We start from the raw sequence: 26,459 nt of genomic DNA on the forward strand, positions 1-26,459 counted from the left end.
AAGTGGCCTTTTATCCACCATTTTGCCAGTTTTTCCATCTAGAACCTGTGTTGTTGTGTGGATTCAATATATTGATGGGAAATAAAAGTGCCTGGGGTAGCAACTTGTCTAATAAATTTGTGTCACAATATGATGTTTATTCATCACTTAGGTGAAATATAAGTAGCTTAGCATGATATCTTTCGGGTATGATCAGGCAGATTTCTGTAGATGGGAGCATGTCCCAGTTTGTCTCATACCTATTTACCTCCTATATGTATTTCTACCAAATTACTTCCCCAATACCAAAAAAACAATGTTTCTTTCCAGAATTCACAATATCTATCAAGGACCCCTTTGATACAATTGCAGAATACTGACCCATCACCATTGCCCAGAATAAGTTTTCAAGACACACTCTCACTTATACTTTTAGGTGTTTATCTAGTGATGATCTGTTACTACCTATATTTCTGTTACCTGGGTTGTATCTGAATCCCTTATTTTATATCAGCCTATAGTCAACAATACTTTTTATTAGATGAATTTGTTTTAAATAACTTGCTTTTAATGTTTTCCTGCAAACTGATTTATAGGCAGTTTCCTTACCATATTAGTTCCCATTGTCATTTGTTTTATTTAGACATGATATGACTTTAGAACCATGTCATGAGATATTTTTGTGTTTCTTAATAGAAACTATCTCATTACCATCATGACACTACTAAAAAATAACAATACAAATACTGGTTCACACTGCAATGCAAAAACTACTGTTAGTTAATTACATTGAGAATCTGACATTAACAAGAAAGAGAATAAAATACATATTACAAACACTCCTTAACTAAGACAATTTTTAACATAAACTAAAAATGCCCACTACCAGAACACTTTAGATGTTCAAAAGGAAGACAACTGAGCCTTTCATAATTTCAGTTTACACTAAGAAGTATAATGTTTCTAGCTGTGAAGATCCATGTTACCTTTCAGTCATGTATAATGAATAATTTCCCATTAATAATCCCAGTGCAATCTAGATTCATCTTTAATGTTCTGAACAACTAAATCCTATTCATAATTTTATACATATAATGTCTCAAAGAAAAATAACAAAAGATAGAGTAGAACAGGGAGTAAGTCAAAAATAAGCAATGAAAAATTAAAATGTACATTAATCTCTTACCTCAAAAAGATTTTTTCATGTTGCTAATTGCCCTCAAGGGTAATCATGCCCTCTGTCATACTGTCCAGAATATGGTCCTGAATTTGAGGTTGCTAGCAGATACCTAGAGCCGATCATAGCCTAGGATCTACAGAGCCAGGAAAATGAGTATGAAATCAGAAAACAAATAACAAGGAAAGTTTTTACTTCCCACTAGTTTTGTCCAGGAAAACAAAAAACAAAAAACAAAACATTGTCCCTAGCATCAACATAGATGACTGTAAATTAACTATATTATCTGATGTTCATAAGAGTAATAGCTTAGATGGGTTGGACCTTTAGTTACTCTTAATTTTTTTTTTAGGATTTTATTTATTTGGGAGAAAAAGAGAGAGACTTGGGGGAGGAGCGGAAGGAAAAGGACAAGCAGATTCTGTGCTGGACATGGAGCCCAGTGTGGAGCTGGACACAAGGCTCGAACTCAGGACCCTGAGATCCTGACCTGAGCTGAAACCAAGAGCCGGAAGCTTAACTGACCGAGTCACCCAAGAGCCCCCTAGTTGCTCTTTCTTTAAAGCAGAAATACTAAGGCAGAAGACCTAAAAGAATGCATAACTGGGGAAAGTAAAGACATCTTGGTGAAGAAATATTTGCAAGTCTTGAGTTTTTGATGTGCCAGTCCTGGTATATAATTACTCAATTGAGTCTGCACAGCAACCTGTGAGACGGGGTTATTATTATTTCCATTTCATGGAAAAGGCATTGAAACCCAATGAGTGTGAGCATGAAATAACTAGAATGTAGCAATGCTAGAGCTTGTACCCACATTTCTCTGAATTAAAGTACATGTGACTTCCTTTAATGTATATAATATATAATAATATATATTATATATAATATATATAATAATGTATGTAATATAAAAGATAGTGATCTCCTATATAGAAAGAGGATGGATAGATAGATGGTTGGATGGATAGCAGGTAGGATGGATAATGGGTAGAATAAGAAATATATATATATAGAGAGAGAGAGAGAAGATATGTAGAGATCTAGATCTCATACACATATCATAAGTCTTATATTTTCATTTTCATAGGTTTGATTTTTTTACTCTCTTTTTCTTCTGTGTTTGTTTGGCATGTTTATCATTAATCTTCTCTGAATTTTACCCAAACCCTGTGTGAATTTTCTCCTGTCCCACAGCCAAGCTATAAAGGTAAAGCTTACCCCAGGAGATCTGCTGATCAGGTTTCCATTGGGAAAATGCCATCTCTCCTTGGGGAAAGCTGGCACCTCTGCCTTGATGGCCAGCTTTGCTTAGAGGAAGATTTTAAAGTGGCTGGACCATTTGAAACCCCAGAACAATCCTGTGCTCATTTTTTTTCACACTGTGAGATTAATATTAAATAATTCAGCATTGCCTGTTTGAAGTTTTAGCAATATTATTTCCTCCCAAAAATTGAAGATAATCTGTCATTAATGCAACTCCCACACACCCTGTTTGATTATTCTAAAATAGCATTTCTTAAAGTCTGTTAAATTCTCTTGAGGAAAAATAGTTAATATTCCCAAGATTGAGTTAAATTATTTTCTTACAAGTTTTGCTTAAACAAATACAAAAGTAAAATTGCCTTTTTAATAAACTCTAATATATACATACATTGCATATAACCTAAAACCCTGATACTGTGAGTTAAATTGCATAGGATAAAACAACCTTTTAAGAATAAATTGTATCCTTATTACTTTGAAATCATAATTATTATTTACATTTTTTGCAATATTAAAAAAGATTCTTCCTAGTCTAAACTAAATTGGGAGTGCAAACTGTGTTGTGTGAAAAAAGGTTTTATGAAAAGTACTTAGCATATAAATATCTGAAACAAATTAGCTGGAGAAATTAAAATTTTTTGGAAATGATTTTAAGTAGCCTGTCAGCCCTTGCTCTTTGGATACTTAAAGTTTGAATGAGGTTTTCAACTTCATAAAATTATACTTCAAACATAATAGAAATATTAAATCACATTTAATTTAGTTTGACTATCTAAGGCATTTTACAAGATCCTAATTGAACTTGGTTTTCTAAGTATGATATTAATAATAAGAAATGTCTACTCTCTGGCCTAACCCTATTAGTTTGCTGTTTTCTCATCTGCAAAATGAGAGTAATAACAGTAAATCATTCATTGAAATAATGAGGGCAAATAACAGAGCGTTAGGCACATGGTGAACACCATAATATTTTTAAAATACTGCTTCTATTGCTATGACTGCTACTCACTCTAGATAAGGGTATTTACAATGTATCCCTTGAGACCATACATATTAAAAAAAAAAAAAGACTGTACATAGGTTATAATGTCATGTGGCTGTTAAAAAAATCAGAAGTTAGACATATAAAGGCAAATATACTCAATCAAGTAATCTAGCTTTTAAAATTCAGATAAATCTGATTCAAGTGGATTGCTCATCCCAAAAGCTAGTTCTTAAGCACTATTCTCTCTGTCATCCTGGGTAGGGTGAGGAAGGTTTCCCAAAGAGGCAGAATCTAAATGAACCAGGTAAAAACAGGATTCCACGACCCCTCCCCACCCCACCCCCACCCAACTCCTGCCAACCTGCTTGTAATTGTGTGAATTCTGACCATAAGGAAGTTCAATGAAGTATTCTCAAATCTTGGCTAAAATTATGAGAACGAATCCCATTACCCCCTTCCTCCTTGTCTAGTACAACTTGTTTCTATAAGGGCTGTAAGTGGAATGATTTGCTAGTATGATAGATGTTTGTAAATAAAGATAATGAAAAGTTAAATAAAAAGTTAAAAGTTAATAATAATAACTTATTAATAAAAAGTTAAAAGTTAAAGATAATGAAAAGTTAAATTCTGGAGAATTTTTTTTTCAAGATTTTATTTATTTACTGTCAAGTATTTACTGTCAGGACAGAGATCACAAGAAGACAGAGAGGCAGGCAGAGAGGGTGGGGGGGGGAAGCAGGCTCCCCGCTAAGCAGAGAGCCTGCTGTAGGGCTTGATTCCAGGGATCATGACCTAAGCAGAAGTCAGAGACTTTAACCCAGGCATCCCTAGAGAATTTATTTCTAATCTAGAATGTATTTATAATCTCAAAAGTCTTTCTTTGTTTTTTTTTTCCTTTTTTTACAGACAGGGTGAGGGTAAGAGCAGAGGGGGAGAGAGAATCTTAAATAGGTTCCATGCCCAGCACTGAGATGGATGTGAGACTCGATCTTACAACCCTAAGATCATGACATGAGCCAAAATCAAGAGTTGGACACTTAACCAACTGAGCCACCCAGGCATCCTTCAAAAAGTCTTCTCTCATTTTTTGTTGATGATATATGGAACATTATTTCTTGAATATTTTTTGACTTGCTTATATAAAATTAGCATTGGGATATGCTCTAGTAGGTGCCATTTTAGGCCAAAAATTAATTATCTGGCATTTCACAGACTGGTCATGTATGATGAACCTCCCCCTACTTTTTAATGAAATAATTACACTGACTAAGTAAGTATATATTATATGGCCTCAAAGATCTTTAAAACATCTGCTGTCTAGAAAAGTAGAAGCTCTTTAAAAAGAGGCCATCTGATATATCATTTCCATGTACTTCATTCACATTTTCTCTTTCCAGGTCTTTCTTAATCATTCTTGTTCACATTGATCCTGGATAATGCTGTTTGATCACAAATTCACATTTTGAGGCATCTTCTTTAGGTTTTAAATTATGGTATTTCTACAAATCGGCATAGAAACATATTGTAAAGAAACTTTCTAGAAAACTACAAAGCATTTTATATTAAATCCAAAATGAATCCTTTTTTTTTTTCTGAATTTATTTTACCTGGTGTAAAAATTTTATTTGTTTTTGCTTGTATAAACAGCTTTTTAAAAATAAACTGCCATGCAAATTGTTTTTCTTTCACGGTGTGTTCATTTTGCCTAGCTCCCAGAATGCCAGTCCCTTTACTTCTCTCTCTCTCTCTCTCTTTTTTTTCTTTTTTTCTGTTTCTGGTTATAATCTATGTATTTATATTTTAGTGCAATTTAATAAATTCTATTGTATTTTTGGGGGGGAAGACAGGAAAAAAATTCTAATCAACTCTATTGTTTCATTACTTTTCCTCTTTGCTACCCATTTTGTCTCACTCTTTTATTTTCTTTTGTTACTATTTATTACAGAGGAGGTGTCTGCAAGGATAGTCCAAGTAGTCACGGCTGAGGCTGTAGCGGTCCTGAAAGGTGAACAAGAGAAAGAAGCTCAGCAGAAAGACCAGCCTGCAGCTCTGCCTTTAGGTAAATGAGAAAGACCTCAGTTCAAGAGCTGTTTCTGCTGCGGTGACCACAGGACCAAGTCTTCACGGTCAAAGAGAGGCCCTATCTCATACTTGATCCTTAAGCAAAATGTTCATCAAACACCTCTGTTGGGAGGCCCTGGCACCCATTGTCACCTTTCTTGACAGACTCATTTGTAAGATTTGGACAGTCTTTAGGGTGATAGGCTTTGCCCCTAAATTTCCCTTAAGTTTTCATTTCCAGACCACTAGAGAAATTTATTATAAAAATAAAGCCAATGCATGTGGATGTCATGGCACCCATTTATAAAGAAAACATGTTAATACTCTAATTAGAAATGAGTATTTCCCTTTATGGGTTTTGGGGAATGCTTGTCTCAAGACGTTTTGTTTAGGTCTCCCTGAACCAGCTACAGAAAACCTGTAGTCAGGGCTTTGTTCGAATCATGGGTGACTTTGTATCCCATTTAATGTACCGATCTTCACTTGGTTTATTTAAGGACACTGAGATAACATTTCTCTCTCCCTTGGTCACAAGTCAGATGCCCTCCAGGGCCAAACAGGTAATATAATGATGCCCACTGAAGAAAAGACTCCTAGCCAAAGGCTTGCTGCCCCTCCTTTAAATTGATGATAGATAGATAAAGATAGATAGAAAGAAGATAGATGTGGGTGTATATACATGCAGAGACAAGAAAGGAAACTCTCTTGGTTCAATGTAAGTCTATTGTATAAGTACATTTAACTAATCCATAAAAATGTATGGTTTTTGAAGTCTAAAAAAAAGTACATATCCAATTTTGTCTCACACAGCCTAATGTATCCTTAATATTTGATTAAGGATTGGTCAGTACTCCTTTAAGCAATTTAAATGACTAAAAAATATTAAGCAATAAAAATTCTGTTCTCGCAGGATAATAAATACTCATTATTTGCAGTAAAATGTTCTTTGATTATAAAAGTTTAATTTTGTCTTTAAACAGGGGGTAAATTATCTTATTCAAACATTAACCTTCAGTTTGTGGTTCACTTCTATACCTTAAAGAAAAGACACCCCTTTTCTTAAATTTAAAGTCTTACTGTGTGTTCTATAGAAACCCACAGGGTCAAGGACTTAAGACGTCACCTGTCATCCCAAAGCTGCTTTTTGAGAGTGAAAATCTCATGCTCTGTAAAATAGATTTTCCTGCTGGCCTTGATGACAAATATTTCCTTTTTGCAATCCCTTACCTTCATATGAGCAGTTGAGAAAAAAGAGTTAACCATTAACTTTTAGAACCCTTCTCTTTGGTTCTTCACGTATAATGCCAAGGCCAGAAGATTACTCAGTTCCCACTAGTACATGTTGTCTCTGAAGGTTGCCTTAGGCTATGACAGCTTCATTTTTCTTTTCTGAGGATACATAGAGAAGATGCATTTTGACATTAGACTCAGTGGATAAAATGTTTAAAAAATACATCACCTGGGGCACCTGAGTGGCTGAGTCAGTTAAGCATCTGCCTTCAGCTTGGGTCATGATTGGGTCCAGCTTGGGTCCTGGGATTGAGTCCTGCATCAGGCTCCCTGCTCAGCAGGGGTCTGCTTCTTCCTCTGCCCCTTACCCTGCTCCTGCTCTCTCACTCTCTCTCTCTTAGATAAATAAATAAAATCTAAAAAAAAAAAAAAAAAAAAAAAAAAAAAAAACGTGTAATACTGTGAATGATAAAGTTTACATTTTTTTCCAGATTAAGAAGTTGAACAATATAGAGTTCTGATATTTTTTTTAGTCGGTCAAGCTAAATCTGAACTACAGTGCTTGCCTGTGTGTTTGACTATAATAGATTAGGGCTAGAATAACATGTTTTATTAATTGAACAAGAAGACACAATTAATGGGATTAACGATAGAACTTTAGCAGGCATCTTTAATCTGTTTTTATAGGGAAAGCAAACAATTTTTTCTTAAATAGTGAATGCTTTTCTTTTCTTCTAGGTTTTTTTAAACTAGATGAATCAGGTAATCAGACAGAAAATAAGTCAGATGCAGCGTACTAGTGAATCTTGTCCTAAATTTCATAGAGAGGCCTTTCTACAGATGGCAGAGCTCTTCTACATCTAATGATCTAATAGGATTAATCATATATCATTTCTCTACTGTTCGATCTTTAGCAGCTGAAGAGACAGCTAATCTGCCTCCTTCTCCACCTCCATCACCAGCCTCAGAACAGACCATCACAGTGGAAGAAGGTAAGACCCAGTGGACTTTGTGAGGTTTGTCTTCTGATAAAGGGTAAATTAGCATCAGTCCATAGGCACTGGACTTGGGTATGGGTTAGTATGTGACCCAGCTTGAAAGCTGTCTGTTTCAAACAGCCCAGAAGAAGCAAAGACTTTACATAAATGTGTAATCATTTATCTATACAAAATCAGAAGTAGGAGGAATATAGTAAATTTAAAAAAAGAAAATCAGCTCGATCAAGAAGATAACTTTGTGTTTAAAATTGCTAGAATAGCTACAGACAACCAGTTCATTTCATTCACATAACATGTTTGGACACGGAAGATACAATCCTATCTTATAAGTGACTGAACAAAAATAAATTTATTGAAGAAATCATAAGGAAATATTGTCAGGAATTGTCTCTGTTCTGCTCACTCTTGTGCTGCCAAGCGCTTCCCTAGGGCCTGGCCTACAGCAAACCCTCAATAAATATTAATGAATAAATGAAGAAGTCAGTGAATGACTCTGATATTGAGAGCAGTGAACTGGAAGCTGAGATCATGGCTTCTTCCCTGCTGGGACCTATTATTGTCCATGAATGTATTTATGCATTTAGTCAACATAGAATGCTATGTCAGCTTTTCAGTTCTCGTTAATAAAACAGAGGGATGCCTTTGAAGAATATTCATTCAGAATCTGAGCTGAAAGTCACTCTTTAAAAAGAGACTATTATTGGCTTTCTGACTTAAGTCAGTTAGCTTTTGTGTATTGTTTGAGTTTCAGAAGGTAGACAAGAGCTATCGCTGAAGTGTTTCAATATAATTTAATTTTCATCTACTAAAATCAAAATTTTAATACTATGCCATTTTATTCATTTATTTTTTTCCATTTGTGGTCCCTTTTAGCAATTATTTTAGTGTTAAAAATGGAAAAATATTGAACAATTTCTCACTGTCTTTTTATAATTTGTAATTACTTTTATTTAAAATATTCTTTGACTTTCTAAATACAGATTTTCCTAAATTACAGAACTACGAACTATCAATAAACATAATTTACTTTTGTCATAGATTTACAAACCTCAACTTCTTTTAGTGAGCTTTTTCTTTCTTAACTTGAGGCTTTTTTCTGATTTACTGCCTGAAATAACATTAACCAAACTAAATTACTCTAAAGAATGAAAGAAAAGTTGGGGACTATAATCAGTGGCAGTTTTAATTGTTAGTTAATCTCCTACAAACGTGATCTGATCTTTTAGTTTATAGATTTGAAAGATTTTTTGCCCTCGTCCATTCATTGGCACGTATTTATGGAGCACCTACAGTGTACTCCTCGAATTCTAGCTACACATTTGTGAACAACAGAGATTCGTGATCCTGCCTATAAGGAACACGCAGTCTGGTGGAGAACAGAAAGCCAATAAAGAAGTTTACAAATAATTTCACGTTGCCTTAGTCCTAGGAAGGAAAAGAACAGAGAGCTTGAAGATAGAACAAGGGAAATCTTAATTTTTGGGGTGATGAGGAGACAGTAGCTGAGCTCAGAAGCATGAGGTAGAGTTGGCCAAGCAAAGAAGGAAGTGAAGGGCAGTTGAAACAGGAAGACCAGGAAATGCAGGAAATGCCTCAGGTAGGCAAGAGCGTGAGGTTTTCTGGGAAATGAAGACGTGCCATGGCTCCTAGGTGGTGAAAAGGGGCTAAAACAGTGAAGGGATCTGAGAATCAGTATCTGCCTTGGTTCCAGAGTCTTGGTTTCAGCTGTACTTCCCTCAGGTCATTGAAAATGTTTCTACACAACACTTCAAGCCTTTCAGAAAATCTTCTTTACCCAAGATGCTCACTGGGTACTTGTGGCTTGGCAGTCACTCCAAAGTCGGCAAGAGGCCAAGTAATCTACCCTTCTTGCTCTCATATGGGAGTGGGAGCAGAAGGAGCAGTAGGGTCTGCCCATCCAGTTGGGAATTCAACCAGTCTGCTTTCTGGCAGGTGACATCATGGATATAATGAAAATATAAACGAACCATAGAATTATTTTCATTTTCACATTTTGGCATCCTTTCCAGTGTAACTGTTTCCTTATTTGGGGGGAATTGCTTTCCCCGTGTTGTTCGAGTGTATTTGGGGAAATTTTCAACTTATTTCCTATTGAATATGAGTGAATATATATTTTTTCTTAACATTTTTCAAACCAAACTTGTATTTTTATTGAATTGCTCTTTTTCATATTTTCAGAACAAAGTATTAAACTATATGAGACTTTTTTTTTACCTACTTAACACACCCTCAAAGAAACTTTAAAGGCACCTGACTGCCAATCCATTTATATGAATATAAAAGAGCTCATGGATTAAATTGAGTAACTCAATGATTTTGAAGATATGGTTACTTTTTACTCATTATCAAACATTTTTAAAAGCTGTTCTTTCCCAAAGGGGAAGCATGAATGCTTCCACCAAAGATAATTTGAGATGTTAATTACTGTAAATTGTGAGTATTCACTTGTTATAACTGATGTAGTATTAATAATTTGCAGGTTGTGTGCTTATTCTGGGAAACAAAGAGATTTTGATGGAAAAAATAAACAAGTAGCACACTTAAAAGGAAACTCAGGTACAATGCATCAATTCTGCACTAGGTGTAATGTTTGCAAATTAATCTCCTATGTCTTTTTGACCTAACCATAATAATTGTCATTTGGACTGAACTGTTAGGAGCTGGAAGCCCGTGCAAGAACAATAGGATCATCTGAAAATAGAACCAGGAAAAATCCTAGGGTGGATGTTATCCTGGGTCAACGATGTCACTAATCTAATAGGATTTTCCCCTCCGTATCCTATGGGCAGCAAACACAGCAAACTAAGTCCTCAGTGAAGAGCCTGCCGCATGGAAAGGGCTTAGAGAGAGTGGAGAACAACGTACGCAGAGCCAGTTGCCCCCAATGGTGGGGCAGAAGCTGTGATTCTAGAGCAGGCAAAATCACTGAGTCACCGATACCCCCCTGAGACTCTGTCTCTCATAAGAATGACTTCTCATTTGTACCAAAGGGGGCTGACAGATGAAGCCTGGGTTTTTATGTGGCAGACCTTACTTTAACTCAAAATAAATTTTCAAATGCCTTTTTTTTTTCTTTAATTGTATGAAAGTAAGTTAGGGAAAATGTATTCCTCCACTGAAATCAGGTAAGCTTCATTTTTGTAGATTATCACTATGCAGCAGAGCTATGTAAAAGCCCGAGGTCCATAAGGCAACCTTATTCTTTGAAATATCACATTATTAAATGAAATAGAGTATTTTGTGGAAAGAGCAGAGTCCCCCAAACATGTGTGCTTATAGGAAAGGGATAACATTCAATCCTGACCTTAAAGAACAAAACTAACGTATGAAATGAATTCACTTTTTATAGATCTCTCAAGTCTAGATCCTATGCATCCAATGAAGGGAAAGCAGAGGTACATGACAATTCGTCTGAGTATACTGAAGACAAAGATACGAACACGCATGGAGTCCTACATTGTGCTTGGCATTTTCATAGGTCTCGCCTCATTTAATCCTCCCAACAACCCACAGAGAGATAATATTCACTTCCAATCCAGGTCTCAGTCCCTGCGATCAAAGCCCCACTGTGTCCCTAAAGCCATCTCTTATCTAGGTTCTCAATGTGGGGACAAGAAAGGGAAGTGATCTTCCAATGAGAGGTTGTTTTTTGGGTCTTTTTTTCCCCCCGAAGAATTGGTACTAGACCAATTTCTTTTTTTTTTCTTTTTTTTTTTTTTAAGGCATACCCAAATAAAGAAGTCATTACTTATAATTAGTATGTATTCCACCTCTATTGGGATGCCATACATGATTCTATAGCAAATAGGACCTATTTCTTCTGTCATTATTGTTGGGATCAAACACACTGTTTGGTCTTAGCTAGCTGTGGACCTTTTAGTAGAACTTCCCCTAGCACATCTCTGGAACTTGTGGATATTCAGGTTCATAGGTCCCAAGCAGAGATGTGGAGCACACACACAACTCACAGTACCAAGACTGGACTTTGCTGGGCCCTCTTTTTGAAGCTGCTGGCTCAGTGCCATGCAAATACTACAAAGAAGCTCCTTTCCACTACAGTCCTTAAAGTTGTTTTTTTTTTTTCTCTTTTTGTCATTCTCTGTTTAGAGCAAAAGTTTTCAGAATAGAAAACACTGTTTCTTTGAAATGTGACAGATCTGAAGCAAGACTCTGTGATGTTTTCACATGTTGGCCCTTTCAGAAATGAGCAATGGCAACTAGAAAGAGAAAGTCAAAATCTTCACAAGGTTCAAACATTTAAGGAGTATTACCTTTAAACTCCCAGCTCTCAGTTTCAGATTCTTTAGTTTTACATTGCAATCTGCTCTACTCCCCAGAAGATGTTGCCCAGCAGAGAGACAACTGTGCCATTTTCACGGACAGATTGTCCATGCGATTTTTTGAGCCTATTGAAAGTGTTAGAAGTAACTTGTATATGTGCAGTGTTGAGAGCCTCCGGGAGTCCTGAAGGAAATATGAATGGCTAGGACATGTGACAAGCCCAGGGCTTATGATTCAGCCAGTGTTGTAGGCCAGATCTCAGCCAATGATCTGCTCAGCTGAGAAATCGTGCCGAGTTGGAACTAAGAATATCCAATGTAATTTTAGGCTTCTGCTATCCCATGATATAATAAGCAGCATGGCTGAAAAAGTTCTGAGCACCCATCCAGAAAAAAAAAAAAATAACACGGAACAATCAGTAAACAACGTGCTCAAAAGATTTAAAAGTATTCCCTCTACAGAGTGTTATTTTAGTATCTTTATGATTTCAACCTTATTTTTGGTTGTCAGCAATTGGTTGCACAAAATAAGATACTGCCCTAACCCTACAGTGCATTTTCAAATAAATTGCTATAATCTGGCTGCTTAAATGTTGATAGAAGTAAAAATTAGATACACAGACTTTCAATAAATTTTAATAATTCTTATTCTTGAAAGTTATGAAATCTAAAACTTATTTCCTATGTAAGTAAATAAACAGTGATTAGCAAATTCAGTAACCTGTCGTGAAGGCCTGAGATGTAGGGTCTGTACCACATTGGAAGCCAAATATTGTTTGTTGCCACCATCCTTAAAGCTCATTGAAATACGCCAGAATGCAAGTGCTAAGCAGACTGACCTATACTTGTGTACTTAAGGAAATATATTGAAATAAGGCAGAGTTCTAAGCCAAGAGACTGGAAAGGACGCAAGAAAGAGTAGTTACTTCAGCATTGCAATGAGAAATATGCAATGAGGGTTTGAAATATAAAAACAGCCAACAGTCAGAGGTGAAACCACATAGAATAATGAAACCACATAGAATAAAGTCTTAGTGAATCTGAATCCAGCTCTGTAGAAATCATTGTCAGCTAATGGTATCTCTTTAAAGCTTTCAGAAGAAAAAGAAAAGAAAATGAGTTTATATTGTTAGGAACTTTCTTAAAACCATGAGAACCAGGGTTTGAAAAGATGCCCCTAAGAGTTAGCCCCAAAGAAGGCGCTATACCGCTGTGCTTGCCTTAGTAGGGCAGGGAAGAGAAATAACGCACCTTAGATTCTTAACAGGCCTGGAATTAAAAATGGCTTTCTGGTAAAAATCATTAACAAAAAATTAAAATAACCCACATGCTAACTATATGGGCATCCTAGATACTTAAGGTTGTGCTTCAAACAGGATTCTTTTCCCCTGTTATTGTTGTAATGCATCGGGTCCTAACACCTTTCTTCTTTTTTAACTTCTAAACATATTGACAGAAGCATGCAAAGAATGTACTTGAAAGGATTTCTTCCGATTCACGCATTTGTATTGTCAGGCTTTGTTTCTTTTGCAGTGTTTTTGTGGGGATTCTGACTCGTTTGAGGGGATTGTATAGTTAATTTCTATCATGCAGTAAAGGGAGTGACTCGTGTAAATTCAGTGGCTACGGAAGCATGAAACACTCACCGCCTCCCATCGTCCATCCGCTTGGTCTTGCTAATTCCCCTCCATCCCTCTGTGCTACTTCTGTGGCCCACTGTGTCCTTGTGCAGGTGTTTGTCTCGTGCGTCTGATCTTGCGTCTGTCTTGTCCAGTTCTCCCTGCAGTTTCTTCCTGTGTGTCTGTTTGTAGATGAAGGAGCTGAGGACCAAGTGGGTCCTCTACACAGTTTCCCCAGCCACGAACCTGCCACCAGCGGGGAGAGGCGTAGACTCCTAACCCCCTCCATCTCTGTGTCTGTGCCTGAGGATGACCCTTCCCATTCCGATGAGGAGTACTATGAGCATCCTTTGTTCCGCTCACAATGGACTACCTCTAGTGCGCTCCCCAGTGTCCCAGCGCAGAGTGCAGAGGCCCACTTAGGCCGGGAGAAAGGTGAACCGAGCATGGTCCCCTTTTGCTCCCCCCACACCCCAGCCTGCGGCTTTGACCACATGCTTCATTCCCAGTGTACCTTCAGAGCGGGGTGGGAGGGACAGGAGCCTGTTTTTTCCATATGAAAGTGAAGTCCCTATATAGTTTATATGTCTAGCCAAATACCTCATCTACAAGAAGCCTGATTTGAGGCGTAGGAGTACTTTCTTGTTCTGTATCATTGTTTCTGAAAACAAAGCCCCAAAAGGAGTGGGGGTGGGGGAGGGAGGAAAAAGAGTTCAGTTAAAGTATGACTCCTTTCTGCTCCCTGTAAATAAATCAGCGGGGGACAAATACATCCTCTTTCTCAAACTGAGGACGAGGATCCTGTATATAGTTTTTTTCCTCCTTGAATACAGAATATTACTAGGATCAGACTTAAATAGCATTAGCCTTCTTTTTAGTGCTGTGTCAATACGTTAGCTCCTTAAAAGAGAAAATCCATGAATCTGTGTAGGGCAGAATGCATGTTACAGAATGAGTGTATTTCTCCTAATCACTTAATCATCTACAGAAACTACAGAGGCTCCCCCAAGTGACTAAATATTGGCTCACATGAGCAGACCTGGGCTGAAGTGAAGGAAATGATCCAAAGCCTTTGTCATTCCACCCTCAGAAAGCTAGAGACCCTAGTGTATAACTGGCCGTGATGAGGGCGGTGGGCTGAAACTCATCTCACTCTAACTAGGTAGTTTTGTAAAGGAAAACAAAATTAAAGCTAAAACATGTTTTGTGTAGGTTAAGAGCTTATTCTCAAAATATTCTCTTGTATGCACAAAGAGTTTATTTCCATACAGGACAGTATTTAATGAAAGAGCGGATAGTTCCAAGGCAGTGGGAATAAACTCATAAATGACCCACGACATTCATGATAATAAACTTCTTTGAGGATCCATGGGAAAACAAAGAGCACCGTGGCTCAGACACTCTAATAGAGAAATACAACCCACATGGGGTAAAAGTAGATTCTTCTAAGAGTGTGAACTTAAAATGATTAGGAAAAATATGTGAAATTTTGAGTGAGAAACAGGCAGAAATAGACATGATTAATACAAAATAAGGAAATGGAAAGCAGAAGGTTATGTGGATTTGGAAAATATGTTGATTAAATTGATTAGACTTGACCCAAGAAGGTGCCATGAGTAAAGCAGCTACAGTGAAAGTCTCTCCCCTGTTGTCAAAATCTCTAATTCTGTGGCATTATAAAAATGGCCTTAATAATAATTTGGAATCTGAATTTTTAAAATGTTACTTACATAATTAAGTGACAAACATGAAAGTCCCTGAGTGCTAAGTGGGACGAAATAGATGTAGTACTTCTCCCCTCCCCCACCCCCTGCCCAGGGGTCTTAATAGTTCTCAAAAAAGAAAATTCCTTTCCTTGCCTGCTGTAGTCTTTCTCACGGGGCCATTTAAACAATGTTTCATATGAATTTCATCCAAATCTTTCATTTGTAGAACTGTAAAGCAGCTTACTTATATACTCCCCTTTAATTTCTTAAGCAATAAAATGGGATTTATTTTACTGACATTTGAAAGTGCAAGTGAGAAGCAACTGAACATGATAATCCGTGGCCTGAGTGTGCTTTTTCCATTTTAATTATTAATATTTTTCCACATGATATACCTATTTGGGGAAGATATTTTGGCAGTTTGATTGCCATTCAGTTATCTTGGTGGTTTGGTTTTGAACTGCAGAAACAAGACTTTCCAGGTAATGCGCACATTGTCGTACTCAGAATCAAGGGCAACTACACACAGTATATCACGGGTATAAGCAATATGGTAACAGTTCTGTTCCCGAGGTAGACTTTCCTAAATGCTAAGATTCCATTTTACCTGGACCTTGCTTTTCAAAATAATTTGCTTACTCCTTGCAATTTTTTACATTCCCCCATATCATAGAGTGCAATGAAGGGAAAATAAATTGAGTTAGGAACTCTTTGGCCTTAAAAATATTACATAAGTTATATTAAAATACTATTTAGTACTTTAAATACTTGAAACTTTGGCCCTTAAATATCAAATAAGATAGTGTTGATGGATTCCATGATAAAGCCGTTAGGGCAGTTGATGAGTATTGTTGTTGAGGCTGGGCATTTTTTATTCTCCAAGATTCTTTACTGAAGTTTGCATGTTTTAAATAAAGTAATCAGAAATTCATATGTAGGGGCTTACATGTAGGGGGCTTATTACATGTAGTAAGGGGCTTACTGTAGGGGCTTACTGCATTGGAGAAAACAGCCCATGTCTAGCAAACGTAAAGATTTTTTCAGTCCATCAACCCATCTGTCTTTTCATAACCATCTGTTACCCAGCGGCACCATCTCTTATTTCCAGCAAGCTTCCTACATGTGTGCGCAACTGACTGCCATCTCCACTAAGGGGAATAGAGCGATAAAACCCTTTCAGCTCTCACGTTTTCAAATAAATAGCCTTTTAACGAGACTTTAAAAGGCATCATTATTATCAGATTATATATATATGACCATTTCCCAAGCAATACATAATGCACATTGCATTCAAATCTTAATCTGCTCCTCCAAATGGTAAAGAAGTTTCTGGCGAGGTCCATGTAATGGAGCTGAAAGTGTTCGTTGAGTAGTATTTCTGCCATTGTGTGTATTGTTCTGTGGTCATGATGTCAACATCTTTTTCATCCCTAAGAAGAAGAAACGCTAGAGGGAACAATGGCTGAGGAAGAGACACCTGCCACTCTTCCTGGGAAAGAGTGCGGGGCTGCCAAGGCCTCAAACCAACCCCAGGCCCTCAGGGAGGGCCACGTGGAGTCTAGTGCCGAGGCTCACATAGCTCCTGAAGAGAGTGGCCCAGCAGGGGGCCCACAGGAGAAAAGTGTAAAAGAGGTCACGGAGGTGTCTCCAGAAGTAACAATTCCTTCCTCTGCCAGGGAAGGTGTGTCTTTCCTAGGATTTGCATGTGTTTTGTTGCAAATGATCTCTTCAGCAGCTTACGGGCCTGATGCCTCTCCAGTGCTATCCCATGGCTTGGTCTCCTCATGATCCGAGACCCATGTTGTAGGTTTAACGAGCAGAGTGTGGCTTGCACAGGTGCTGTGTGGCAGCTAGGTTTTCCAATGCTGCAGCTGAGTCTTGGTTTTACTTTGCCATGATACAGTACGCTTTGCAGCCAGGCTGACGATGCTGTGTGAGCTTTTTGTCCGCCTCCCCCCCCCCCCCCACCCCCGCCTCATCTCCAAGTGTTTGCCAGCCACATTGCTAATACATGTATATTTTTATTTTTATTTTTGGGACAGCGATTCATATGCTTTTCTTTCAAACTGTGGAGTTGGATTTTGGCACATAGAAGCTTAAATGGTAGAATTGTTTTTGTTTGCAACCGCAATGTGCTATATTTTTTATGCTCCGATGAATACTGGTTTGGTTTCCTTAAAAGCTCCTGCTGATGCTTCTCATATCATTTCCTCTCCATGGCAGCCAACATCTTTGACCATCACCATATCTCTTGAGTTTTCATTCATCTAACCTCTATTAGAAGTTCATAAAGTATTTCTTTCCCACTGTTCCAACAGGACACACAAGTGTATAAGGTAACGATGATCCATACACTTGCTCTTGGAGCAATGACTGAATTTTATTGTTTGTCCCCAAATCTTTTCCAGATAGCTACATCTAGCCCTAATGACCACAGTGAGACACCTGTGACCTTCAAACACAAGTGAGATTTCTGGTTAATGAACAAATGAAAATAAAGAGCCTTTTAATTTCTGTGAAGCATCTTTAAAGCCACTACTTAATGCCTCACTGTCGGTCATGTCCCAGGGAATGAGGTCATGACCAGGGAGAGAAAGATATTATAATTGGCTCTTTTTAAAACTTTTATTCACATGACATCCCAGTATTTTTTTTAAGATTTTTGTTTATTTATTTGACACCCAGTATTAACAATATAATTCAGATTTTCGTATATCTGTCGTAAGGTTAACTAATGATTAGGAATTAAAAATGTTGAATTAAAAAAAAAATGTTGAATTTGTGGTAGAAATCACCTTGTCAATTTTTAGGTCCTATCACTTAAAGTTAATAGCAGATATTTACTTATATTCCTGAAATTTAATCTCAGATGACTCCTAAAAAAATTATGTCAGTAACTTTTCCAAAAGTTACAAAAACTTGGTCCTGGCGTTTGTAAATCAATTAACTTGATTTTAACATAATACTTACTAGGAATGAATTGGCCTTCTGCCCATGGCCTGCTGGTTCTTTTTTTTTTTTTTTTTTTTTAAGATTTTATTTATTTATACAAGTAGGCAGAGAGGCAGGCAGAGAGAGAGGGGGAAGCAGGCTCCCTGGTGAGCACAGAGCCCGATGCCGGGCTTGATTCCAGGACCCTGAGATCCTGACCTGAGCCGAAGGCAGAGGCAGAGGCTTTAACCCGCTGAGCCACCCAAGCGCCCAGGCACCCCCAGTTCATTTTAAATAAGAACACAAATAAAAAAGTTCAGTAAACATTCATCCATTTTTCATATTTAGTCCTTAATGTATTTTTGTACCTAATATTACTGACTTATTCAGTATTCTTTAATTTATCATTTTTGTCTGCAGGAGGCACATGAAATTTTTTTGCTACTGCAATACACAGTACATAGTATTTAGGAGAGCCCAAACAAAGGAGAAAAAAGTATTCAAAATACGCAATTCCTGTATGCATTAATTTGCAACAGGAGTCCATTTCAGCAGTAGGACAAACACATCTCCGTCCTGACATTTCCATATTGATTTTTAAATGGGTAGCATGCTTGCATGTTCCATAGTTTTGTTTTGTTTTCTTACCCTCCCATTCATTTGTCATTTCAAAATATAATTTGAAGCTTACTGCCTGAAAGCCCTTGCCTATTATTTGTTTAAAAATCAACCCAATTACTTCAGGTTTACTTCCAGCCTCGAAGATGGAGTTCCATGATCAACAGGAGTTGACTCCCTCTCCAGCTGAGCCATTAGACAAGAAGGACAAGGAGTCAGAGAAACAAAGTAAGCCTGGTGAAGACCTTAAACATGCTGCCTTAGTTTCTCAGCCTGAGACAACTAAAATTTTTCCTGACAAAAAGGACATGCAAGGCCCAGAAGAAGAAAAAGCACCTCTCACTCTATTTGGGCATACTTTTGGTGCCGGGCTCGAAGACACGAAACAGAAGACAGAACCAAGCCTCGTGGTGCCTGGAATTGGCCTCTCTGCAGAGCCCCCAGTTCCAAAAGAGCAAAAGGACTGGTTCATCGAAATGCCAATGGAAGCCAAAAAGGACGAGTGGGGTTTAGCTGCTCCCATCTCGCCTGGCCCCCTCACCCCCATGAAGGGAAAAGATGTCCTCGAGGATATCCCCAGATGGGAAGGGAAACAGTTTGATTCTCCCATGCCCAGTCCCTTCCAGGCCGGCAGCTTCACTCTTCCTTTAGATGTCATGAAGAATGAAACCGTTGCAGAAGCATCGCCCTTTGCCCCTGCCCTGTTACAACCCGAGGACAAAAAATCTCTGGAAGAAACCAGTGGCCCAGCAACTGCCAAAGACAGTTCTAAAGCTCAAGAGCCCCACAAGGACAAACCGGACAAAATGGCAGAAGCACCAGCCCCAGAGGCAATCACCTTACCCAAAGACGCCCACATTCCAACCATGGAAGAATGTGTCCCAGGGACAGTTTTAGGCGAGGAGAAAGGGGCGATGAAGCTCGAGAGTGCACAGATAAAAGAGCAGGATGCGGTGCTCCCTGAAAAGGAATCTCTGCTGAAGCTTGAAGAAAAAATAACCGTTTCTGACAAAGAAGCCATGCCGAAGGAGAGTGAGCCCCCGAAACCGACAGATGGAGAAACGGGCATTATTCAGCCCTGCATGGAACACACCCTCTCAAAAGAAGAACAGAAAGGCCACGAGCCTACCACAGAGCCATTAAAACAGGACTCATTCCCTGCCAGTTTGGAGCAAGCAGCGACAGACTCGGCTGTGACCTCTGAGACGCCGGAGAAAGTCACGACCGCACCGGCTGCAGTACGTGACAAGAGTGCGGCCCAGGACCTTTTTGAAGAAAAAGTTGCAGGCAAAGATGTTAAGCTGGAAGGGGTGGGGGCTGCAGCCACAGCCGAGCTGGACATGCCGTTTTATGAAGATAAGTCGGGAATGTCCAAGTATTTTGAAACATCTGCCTTAAAAGATGAAGTGACAAAAAGCATCCAGCCAGGCAGTGATTACTATGAACTAAGTGACACCAGAGAAAGCGTCCAAGGGTCTTTCGAGACCGTATCTCCCGTGTGTAAAAACGGAGACAAGGGACTTGCGGCGGGCAAAGAGCCCCAGCCCAGTCCTCCCGCACAAGAGACCGGGTACAGCACTCTTGCACAGAGCTATCCGTCTGATTTGCCTGAAGAACCCAGTTCTCCTCAAGAAAGAATGTTTACTATCGATCCAAAAGTGTATGGGGAGAAGCGGGACCTCCACAGTAAGAACAAGGATGACCTGACGCTGAGCAGGAGTTTAGGACTCGGAGGGAGGTCTGCGATAGAACAACGGAGCATGTCCATCAATTTGCCCATGTCTTGCCTGGATTCCATAGCCCTCGGATTTAACTTTGGTCGGGGACATGATCTCTCTCCTCTGGCTTCGGATATTCTAACCAACACCAGTGGAAGCATGGACGAAGGGGATGATTACCTCCCAGCCACAACACCTGCGGTGGAGAAAGCCCCCTCTTTCCCCGTGGAAAGCAAAGAGGAAGAACAGTCAGAGGGGGGGAAAGCTGCGGGCCCACCAACTACTCAAGTCGAGACCTCCTGTGAGTCACCTTTCTTAGCCAAAGATTATTACAAAAATGGTACTGTCATGGCGCCTGACCTGCCTGAAATGCTAGATCTGGCAGGCACAAGGTCAAGATTAGCTTCCGTGAGCGCAGATGCTGAGGTGGCCAGGAGGAAGTCAGTCCCGTCGGAGACTGTGGTTGAGGAGAGTGTTACCGGCTTGCCCCCTGTCACCGATGAAAACCATGTCATCGTAAAAACAGAGAGTCAGCTCGAAGACCTGGGTTACTGTGTGTTCAATAAATACACAGTGCCACTCCCCTCACCCGTTCAAGACAGTGAGACTTTGTCAGGGGAGAGTGGCTCCTTTTATGAAGGCACTGATGATAAAATGCGAAGAGATCTAGCCACAGACCTTTCCTTGATTGAGGTAAAACTGGCAGCTGCCGGAAGAGTCAAAGATGAGTTCGGTGCTGAGAAAGAAGTGTCCCCGCGTACCTCTGGTGACAAATCGGGACTGAGTAGGGAGTTCGATCAAGAGAGGAAAGCTAATGATAAGCTGGATACTGTATTCGAAAAGAGCAAAGAACATGCTGATGCGAAAGAACACGCCAAGGCGACAGAAGAGGCCAGTGACCAAGCTGAAACATTTGGATTAGGGGTGACCTACGAGCCCGCTTCGACCAAAGAGCCGACCGTATCAAAAGACGCGACCCCTCCCGCGGCCGAGAAAGCTGAGAAAGGTCTTAGTTCGGTGCCAGAAGTAGCTGAGGTTGAACCGTCCAAAAAAGCTGAAGCAGAACTGGATTTCGTTGCAAAGAAAGCTGAGCAGGCTCCGTTAGATGTGAAAATCAGTGACTTTGGACAGATGGCCGCAGGGCTGACTGTCGATGCCGGAAAGGCAACAGAGCTTAACCTCGAGGCTGCACACGGTCTCATCCCCTTATCTCCAGCACCTCAGGAGGCAGATGCATTTATGAGTGTTGAGTCTGGCCACATAAAAGAAGGCCTTAAGGTCAGTGAGACGGAAATCAAGGAGAAGGTGGCCAAGCCTGACCTGGTGCACCAGGAGGCAGTAGACAAGGAAGAGTCCTACGAGTCCAGCGGTGAGCATGAGAGCCTCACCATGGAGTCCTTGAAAGCCGATGAGGGCAAAAAGGAAATCTCCCCAGAGTCCTCTCTCATTCAAGATGAGATTGCCATCAAATTGTCGGTAGAGATACCCTGCGCTCGCGCTGCTTCGGAGGCTGATTTGGTCCCAGATGAGAGAGCTGACGTCCAAATGGAATTCATTCAGCAGCCGAAAGAAGAAAGCAAAGAGACCCCGGAGACCTCGGTCACGCCCTCCGGCGTCGCAGAGCCCTTACTGGAAGCCACCGGGGCTGCACCTGCAGAGGCTCAGAGCGAGGAAGAAGAGATAGAAGCCCGGGGAGAATACGATAAACTGCTCTTCCGCTCAGACACCCTTCAGATTACCGACCTGGGCGTCCCAGGTGTCAGGGAGGAATTCGTGGAGACCTGTCCCGGGGAGCACAAAGGCGTGATTGAGTCCGTTGTGACCATCGAGGATGACTTCATCACTGTGGTGCAGACCACGACGGAGGAAGGGGAGTCGGGTTCGCACAGCGTGCGTTTTGCAGCCCTGGAGCAGCCCGAGGTGGAGAGGAGACCCTCTCCCCGTGCCGGAGAAGAGCTCGAAGCAGAAGAGGCCGCCGAAGCCCAGGCGGAACCCAAGGAGGGCTCCCTGGAGGCTCCAGCTTCCCCTGAGAGAGAAGAGGTTGCCCTCTCGGAGTACAAGACGGAAACCTATGACGATTACAAAGACGAGACCACCATCGACGACTCCATCATGGATGCTGACAGCCTCTGGGTGGACACGCAAGGTGTGCATTTTTTTCAAATTTTCTACTTCCAAATAAAATCCAATGACCTAATGGATTTCTTTCTTGCTTTAAACATATTAAAATGTCTCTTTTATCTCTATTTTGCATTTTGTTAAATATATGAAGGATTTGGTACATTTGTCACTAATGTTCTCGCTGTTGTTGTCACTGTTGTTGTTGTTGTCATGGTTTGCTTTGATCCGCAGATGATGATAGGAGCATCATGACAGAACAGTTAGAAACTATTCCTAAAGAGGACAAAGCTGAAAAGGAAGCTCGGAGACCATCTCTTGAGAAACATAGAAAAGAAAAGCCTTTTAAAACCGGGAGAGGCAGAATTTCCACTCCTGAAAGAAAAATAGCTAAAAAGGAACCTAGCACAGTCTCCAGAGATGAAGTGAGAAGGAAAAAAGGTTCATTTCACCATAACTTCTTTAAAAAATGTTTTTGAATTCATTATGACTCTTTTGTAGTAGAAACTTCCTAACAGTGGTAACTAATTATTTATGAAATTCCGTTCGGTTTGGCTCCAAGTGTTTATTTTCTCCTGATGGTATGCTTTCTTGTGTTTTCTTTATTCGTAGCAGTTTATAAGAAGGCTGAACTTGCTAAAAAAACAGAAGTTCAGGCCCACTCTCCCTCCAGGAAATTCATTTTAAAACCTGCTATCAAATATACTAGACCAACTCATCTCTCCTGTGTTAAGCGGAAAACCACAGGTGACTCTTCAGTTCTGCAATGTGGCTGGCAAACATAGACATGTATTTTTTTTTTTTATCTCATTCCTGTAGCAGCTTCTTCATTTTGTTTTTCTTCCAAGAATCTTAGCAGTCATGAACAATTTTGCTATTAAATGTCTTGTATCATTATTCTTTTTTTTTTCCCCCTCCCTGCAGAAGAGGTCATGACCATCTGTTTCTTTGTCATGCTCAGACTTAGCAGTGATTTTATCTTGGCATTGTGCTCTAGTGTCACGTTCTGGGGATTCCTCTTTTCATTCTGTGTGTTTGGTTAGACGATGACGATGAATATAACCGTGGTATGCATTCTCATTATTTTGCTTATTTATCTCTCTCATGCTTAAACCCATACTAGATTTGTCCTTTTTTCTACATGGTTACTGCCAAATCTGTTACTGATGTTGATGAATTTGCCAAGAATGAGTAGTGATTTCAAGATTGAAAGAGAAGCAAATCTGGGGTAAAATTGTGATTGCAAAATTACTTTGCTTCAGATGAAAGGGGAAAAAAAAAAGATGAAATTGCCTCCTCATCCCATTAGATTTTATCCCTCGTATCCAAAATTAGCAAGGCTTTCAAGTCACTGTACTACGTCTCCTCACTGACAATTTGTCATTGGGATTTTCTTAAAGTGTTGGATTCAAACTGCTCATTTTTCTATATAATTGAGTATTCAGAATTCCCACATAAATCTCCTTCCCCCAGAATTTCTTAGAACTTAGGTGTATTTCTATGTTGCCATCTTCTTATTTTTTCTGTCTTCTTCAAATATACGTGTTTTTAATTTCTTAAAAAGGGGTGAAATGAGGAGCGAAACTTATTACAAATCACAATAAAAGCTCATACAGATATCTATAATGCAAACTCTATTCCTAAATTTCAGTGCAAAGTATTCATTTTAATGTATAATTATCCCAGGATAATCTTAATTTGCAATGCATTTTATTGTAACATTTATTAAGTAGCACAATTGCAAGCTACAAAATTAGATGTCAAATTGCTAAATCAGAAAGGAATATTTACCTTTACATTGTATATTAGAAGTGCCTTTATATAAGGGTAAAAAAAAAAGAGTGCCTTTATATAAACTTTCTGATGGCTTTAATGATTAAGAGAAGCATTAACCTTTGTAAGAAAAAGAAAATCAAGGTAATCTATGGTTTTATGTTAGTCAATAAAATTTCAAGTATTCTGTGTTATTCATATGGGAATCATCTCATGAGCTTTCCTCCAAGTACTAATCTTTAAGGCAATATTTGAAAGTGGATGGCTCATAAATTATACAGAAACCTTGATGTGATAAAAGTTCAGGATGAAAAGTGTTTCTCAGAAATTGCTATGATACCTCCAACTCTTCTATTCTAATTCACTTGCTTTTAATTTGGAATTTTACTTCTAATTAGACAAATGCTTGAACAGGCAGGCTCTCTTGGTTGGGCATAAAAATCCTATATCATGTATAAGAGGATGAAAGAATATATCAGCATTATGGAGTTTTGGAGGAAACATCAAATGTTTTGGTGAAGTGTTTGACAGGTTATTGGTATTCGATTTACCACACTGAGAATGAATTGCCTTTTTAACTCATTCATTAAAGGAAATTTAAGATCTTTGGACTAATTAGGATCTTCCCTTAGTCTGTTCAAATATTAAAATACTCGAGCAGATAACATATACCGAACACGGATGTTATTGGCTTGAAGCAAACTGTATGTCACAGAAATTTAAGAAATATTACAGAACTATTAGTAAAACATTATTTGCACTACTTCTTAGAAAAAAAAATCATTCCAGAGTCTGTGAATAATCTTACTAGCTAGCCCTAAATAGCATATAACATCTTGTAGACAGTTATATTGGTGTTAGAGTTGCACGTGATGTAAGAATTCTTTCTGAAATTCATTTGGAGTGCTTATAAGCATAAGCTTTCCCCCCCTGGGATTTTCTCCTTTCTGAAAGAAAATAGGAAGAGGTAACTATACAAGCTTGTGCCTTACGTTCTCTAAGAACAATTTTTAAATAGGGATAGTCTTTCCAAAACTCAAAGGATTGTTTTCAATCATGAGAAAATATTCGAGTCAAGTCAGGTAAGTCACCAACCCTCACTGCTGGAGATAGTGGAGTTTAAAACTGAAACCAGAGGTATAAAACAGCACCAAGAGAAACAACAGTAACAGATGTGGTAATAATTTCATACAGGAAGTGCATGTATAGAACATGTTCTGTATTACTGAACTTAAAATTCCTCTCGTGTTTTCTTTCCTTGACAAGCTATTTTTCTTCTCATGTGGTACATTTCACATCAAACAAGTGTGTCATTTATATTGTGAAATGAAGTAGTACAGAGGGAAAAGGGTTGGCTGAGTTTGGAATAAGAAATGTAGGAATATCTGTGGGTATGCCATTGGCTACAAAAAGAGGGCTTGGGAATCTCCATGAACACTCTTTAATATCGTGCCAACCCTAGAAACCAATCACTCCCCCTTTTATTAAATTCTACAGCATTGGATTGTTGTTCTGTGACTTTCATTCTAAAGGATCTATGCTTGTGTAGTAACAGTATTTAGAGGTACCATGGTAACCAATAGGAAATTATTTGGTGTGCTTACCTGTGCCTTGGTACACCTGGGTTATATTAATTAGCACACACTATAGCGGGAGCCACATGCTAGAATGTTCTTATTCAGGTTTCTTCAGTTTCTCAATTCAAATCTCAAAATAAGCAAAATTTTGCTTTGCATTATTCTGTTGACACAATTGAGTATCCAAAAGATACTGAAAAATTCATTTGTGTGGTTGTTAAGCCACTAAGTTTGGGGTTGTTTTTATCTTCTTTTTTTTTTTTGACAGCAACAGGTGGTGAATCAACTCAGGCTTCCAGTGTATTTAAACAGGCAAAGGATAAAGTCTCTGTGAGTAAAATATTTTTTTTTCTTGCTTTCTGCTTGAAGTTCCCTTTGGTATCGGTGGCAACATCTCAATAACTT

General features: G+C 39.0%; 1 protein-coding gene across 24 annotated transcripts in view; it reads left to right on the forward strand.

Moving 5' to 3' along the window:
• The window catches only part of MAP2 (microtubule associated protein 2), a 290,837-nt gene that overhangs the window by 230,568 nt on the left and 33,810 nt on the right, over positions 1 to 26,459 (forward strand). For 10 of the 24 annotated variants that reach the window (XM_045078671.1, XM_045078674.1, XM_045078669.1 and 7 more), the window contains 6 exons: positions 5,350 to 5,463; positions 7,610 to 7,687; positions 18,995 to 22,732; positions 22,939 to 23,145; positions 23,317 to 23,451; positions 26,323 to 26,384. In XM_045078671.1, coding sequence (XP_044934606.1) covers positions 5,350 to 5,463; positions 7,610 to 7,687; positions 18,995 to 22,732; positions 22,939 to 23,145; positions 23,317 to 23,451; positions 26,323 to 26,384 — 4,334 coding nt within the window. The remainder of the gene's footprint in view (positions 1 to 5,349; positions 5,464 to 7,609; positions 7,688 to 18,994; positions 22,733 to 22,938; positions 23,146 to 23,316; positions 23,452 to 26,322; positions 26,385 to 26,459) is intronic. The other 14 variants (XM_045078689.1, XM_045078690.1, XM_045078691.1 and 11 more) reach the window with 6 other exon arrangements.

This window comes from Mustela putorius, unplaced genomic scaffold, assembly GCF_011764305.1.
Source record: "Mustela putorius furo isolate JIRA1106 unplaced genomic scaffold, ASM1176430v1.1 tig00000275_pilon_pilon_pilon, whole genome shotgun sequence".
NCBI classification, from domain to species: domain Eukaryota; kingdom Metazoa; phylum Chordata; class Mammalia; order Carnivora; family Mustelidae; genus Mustela; species Mustela putorius.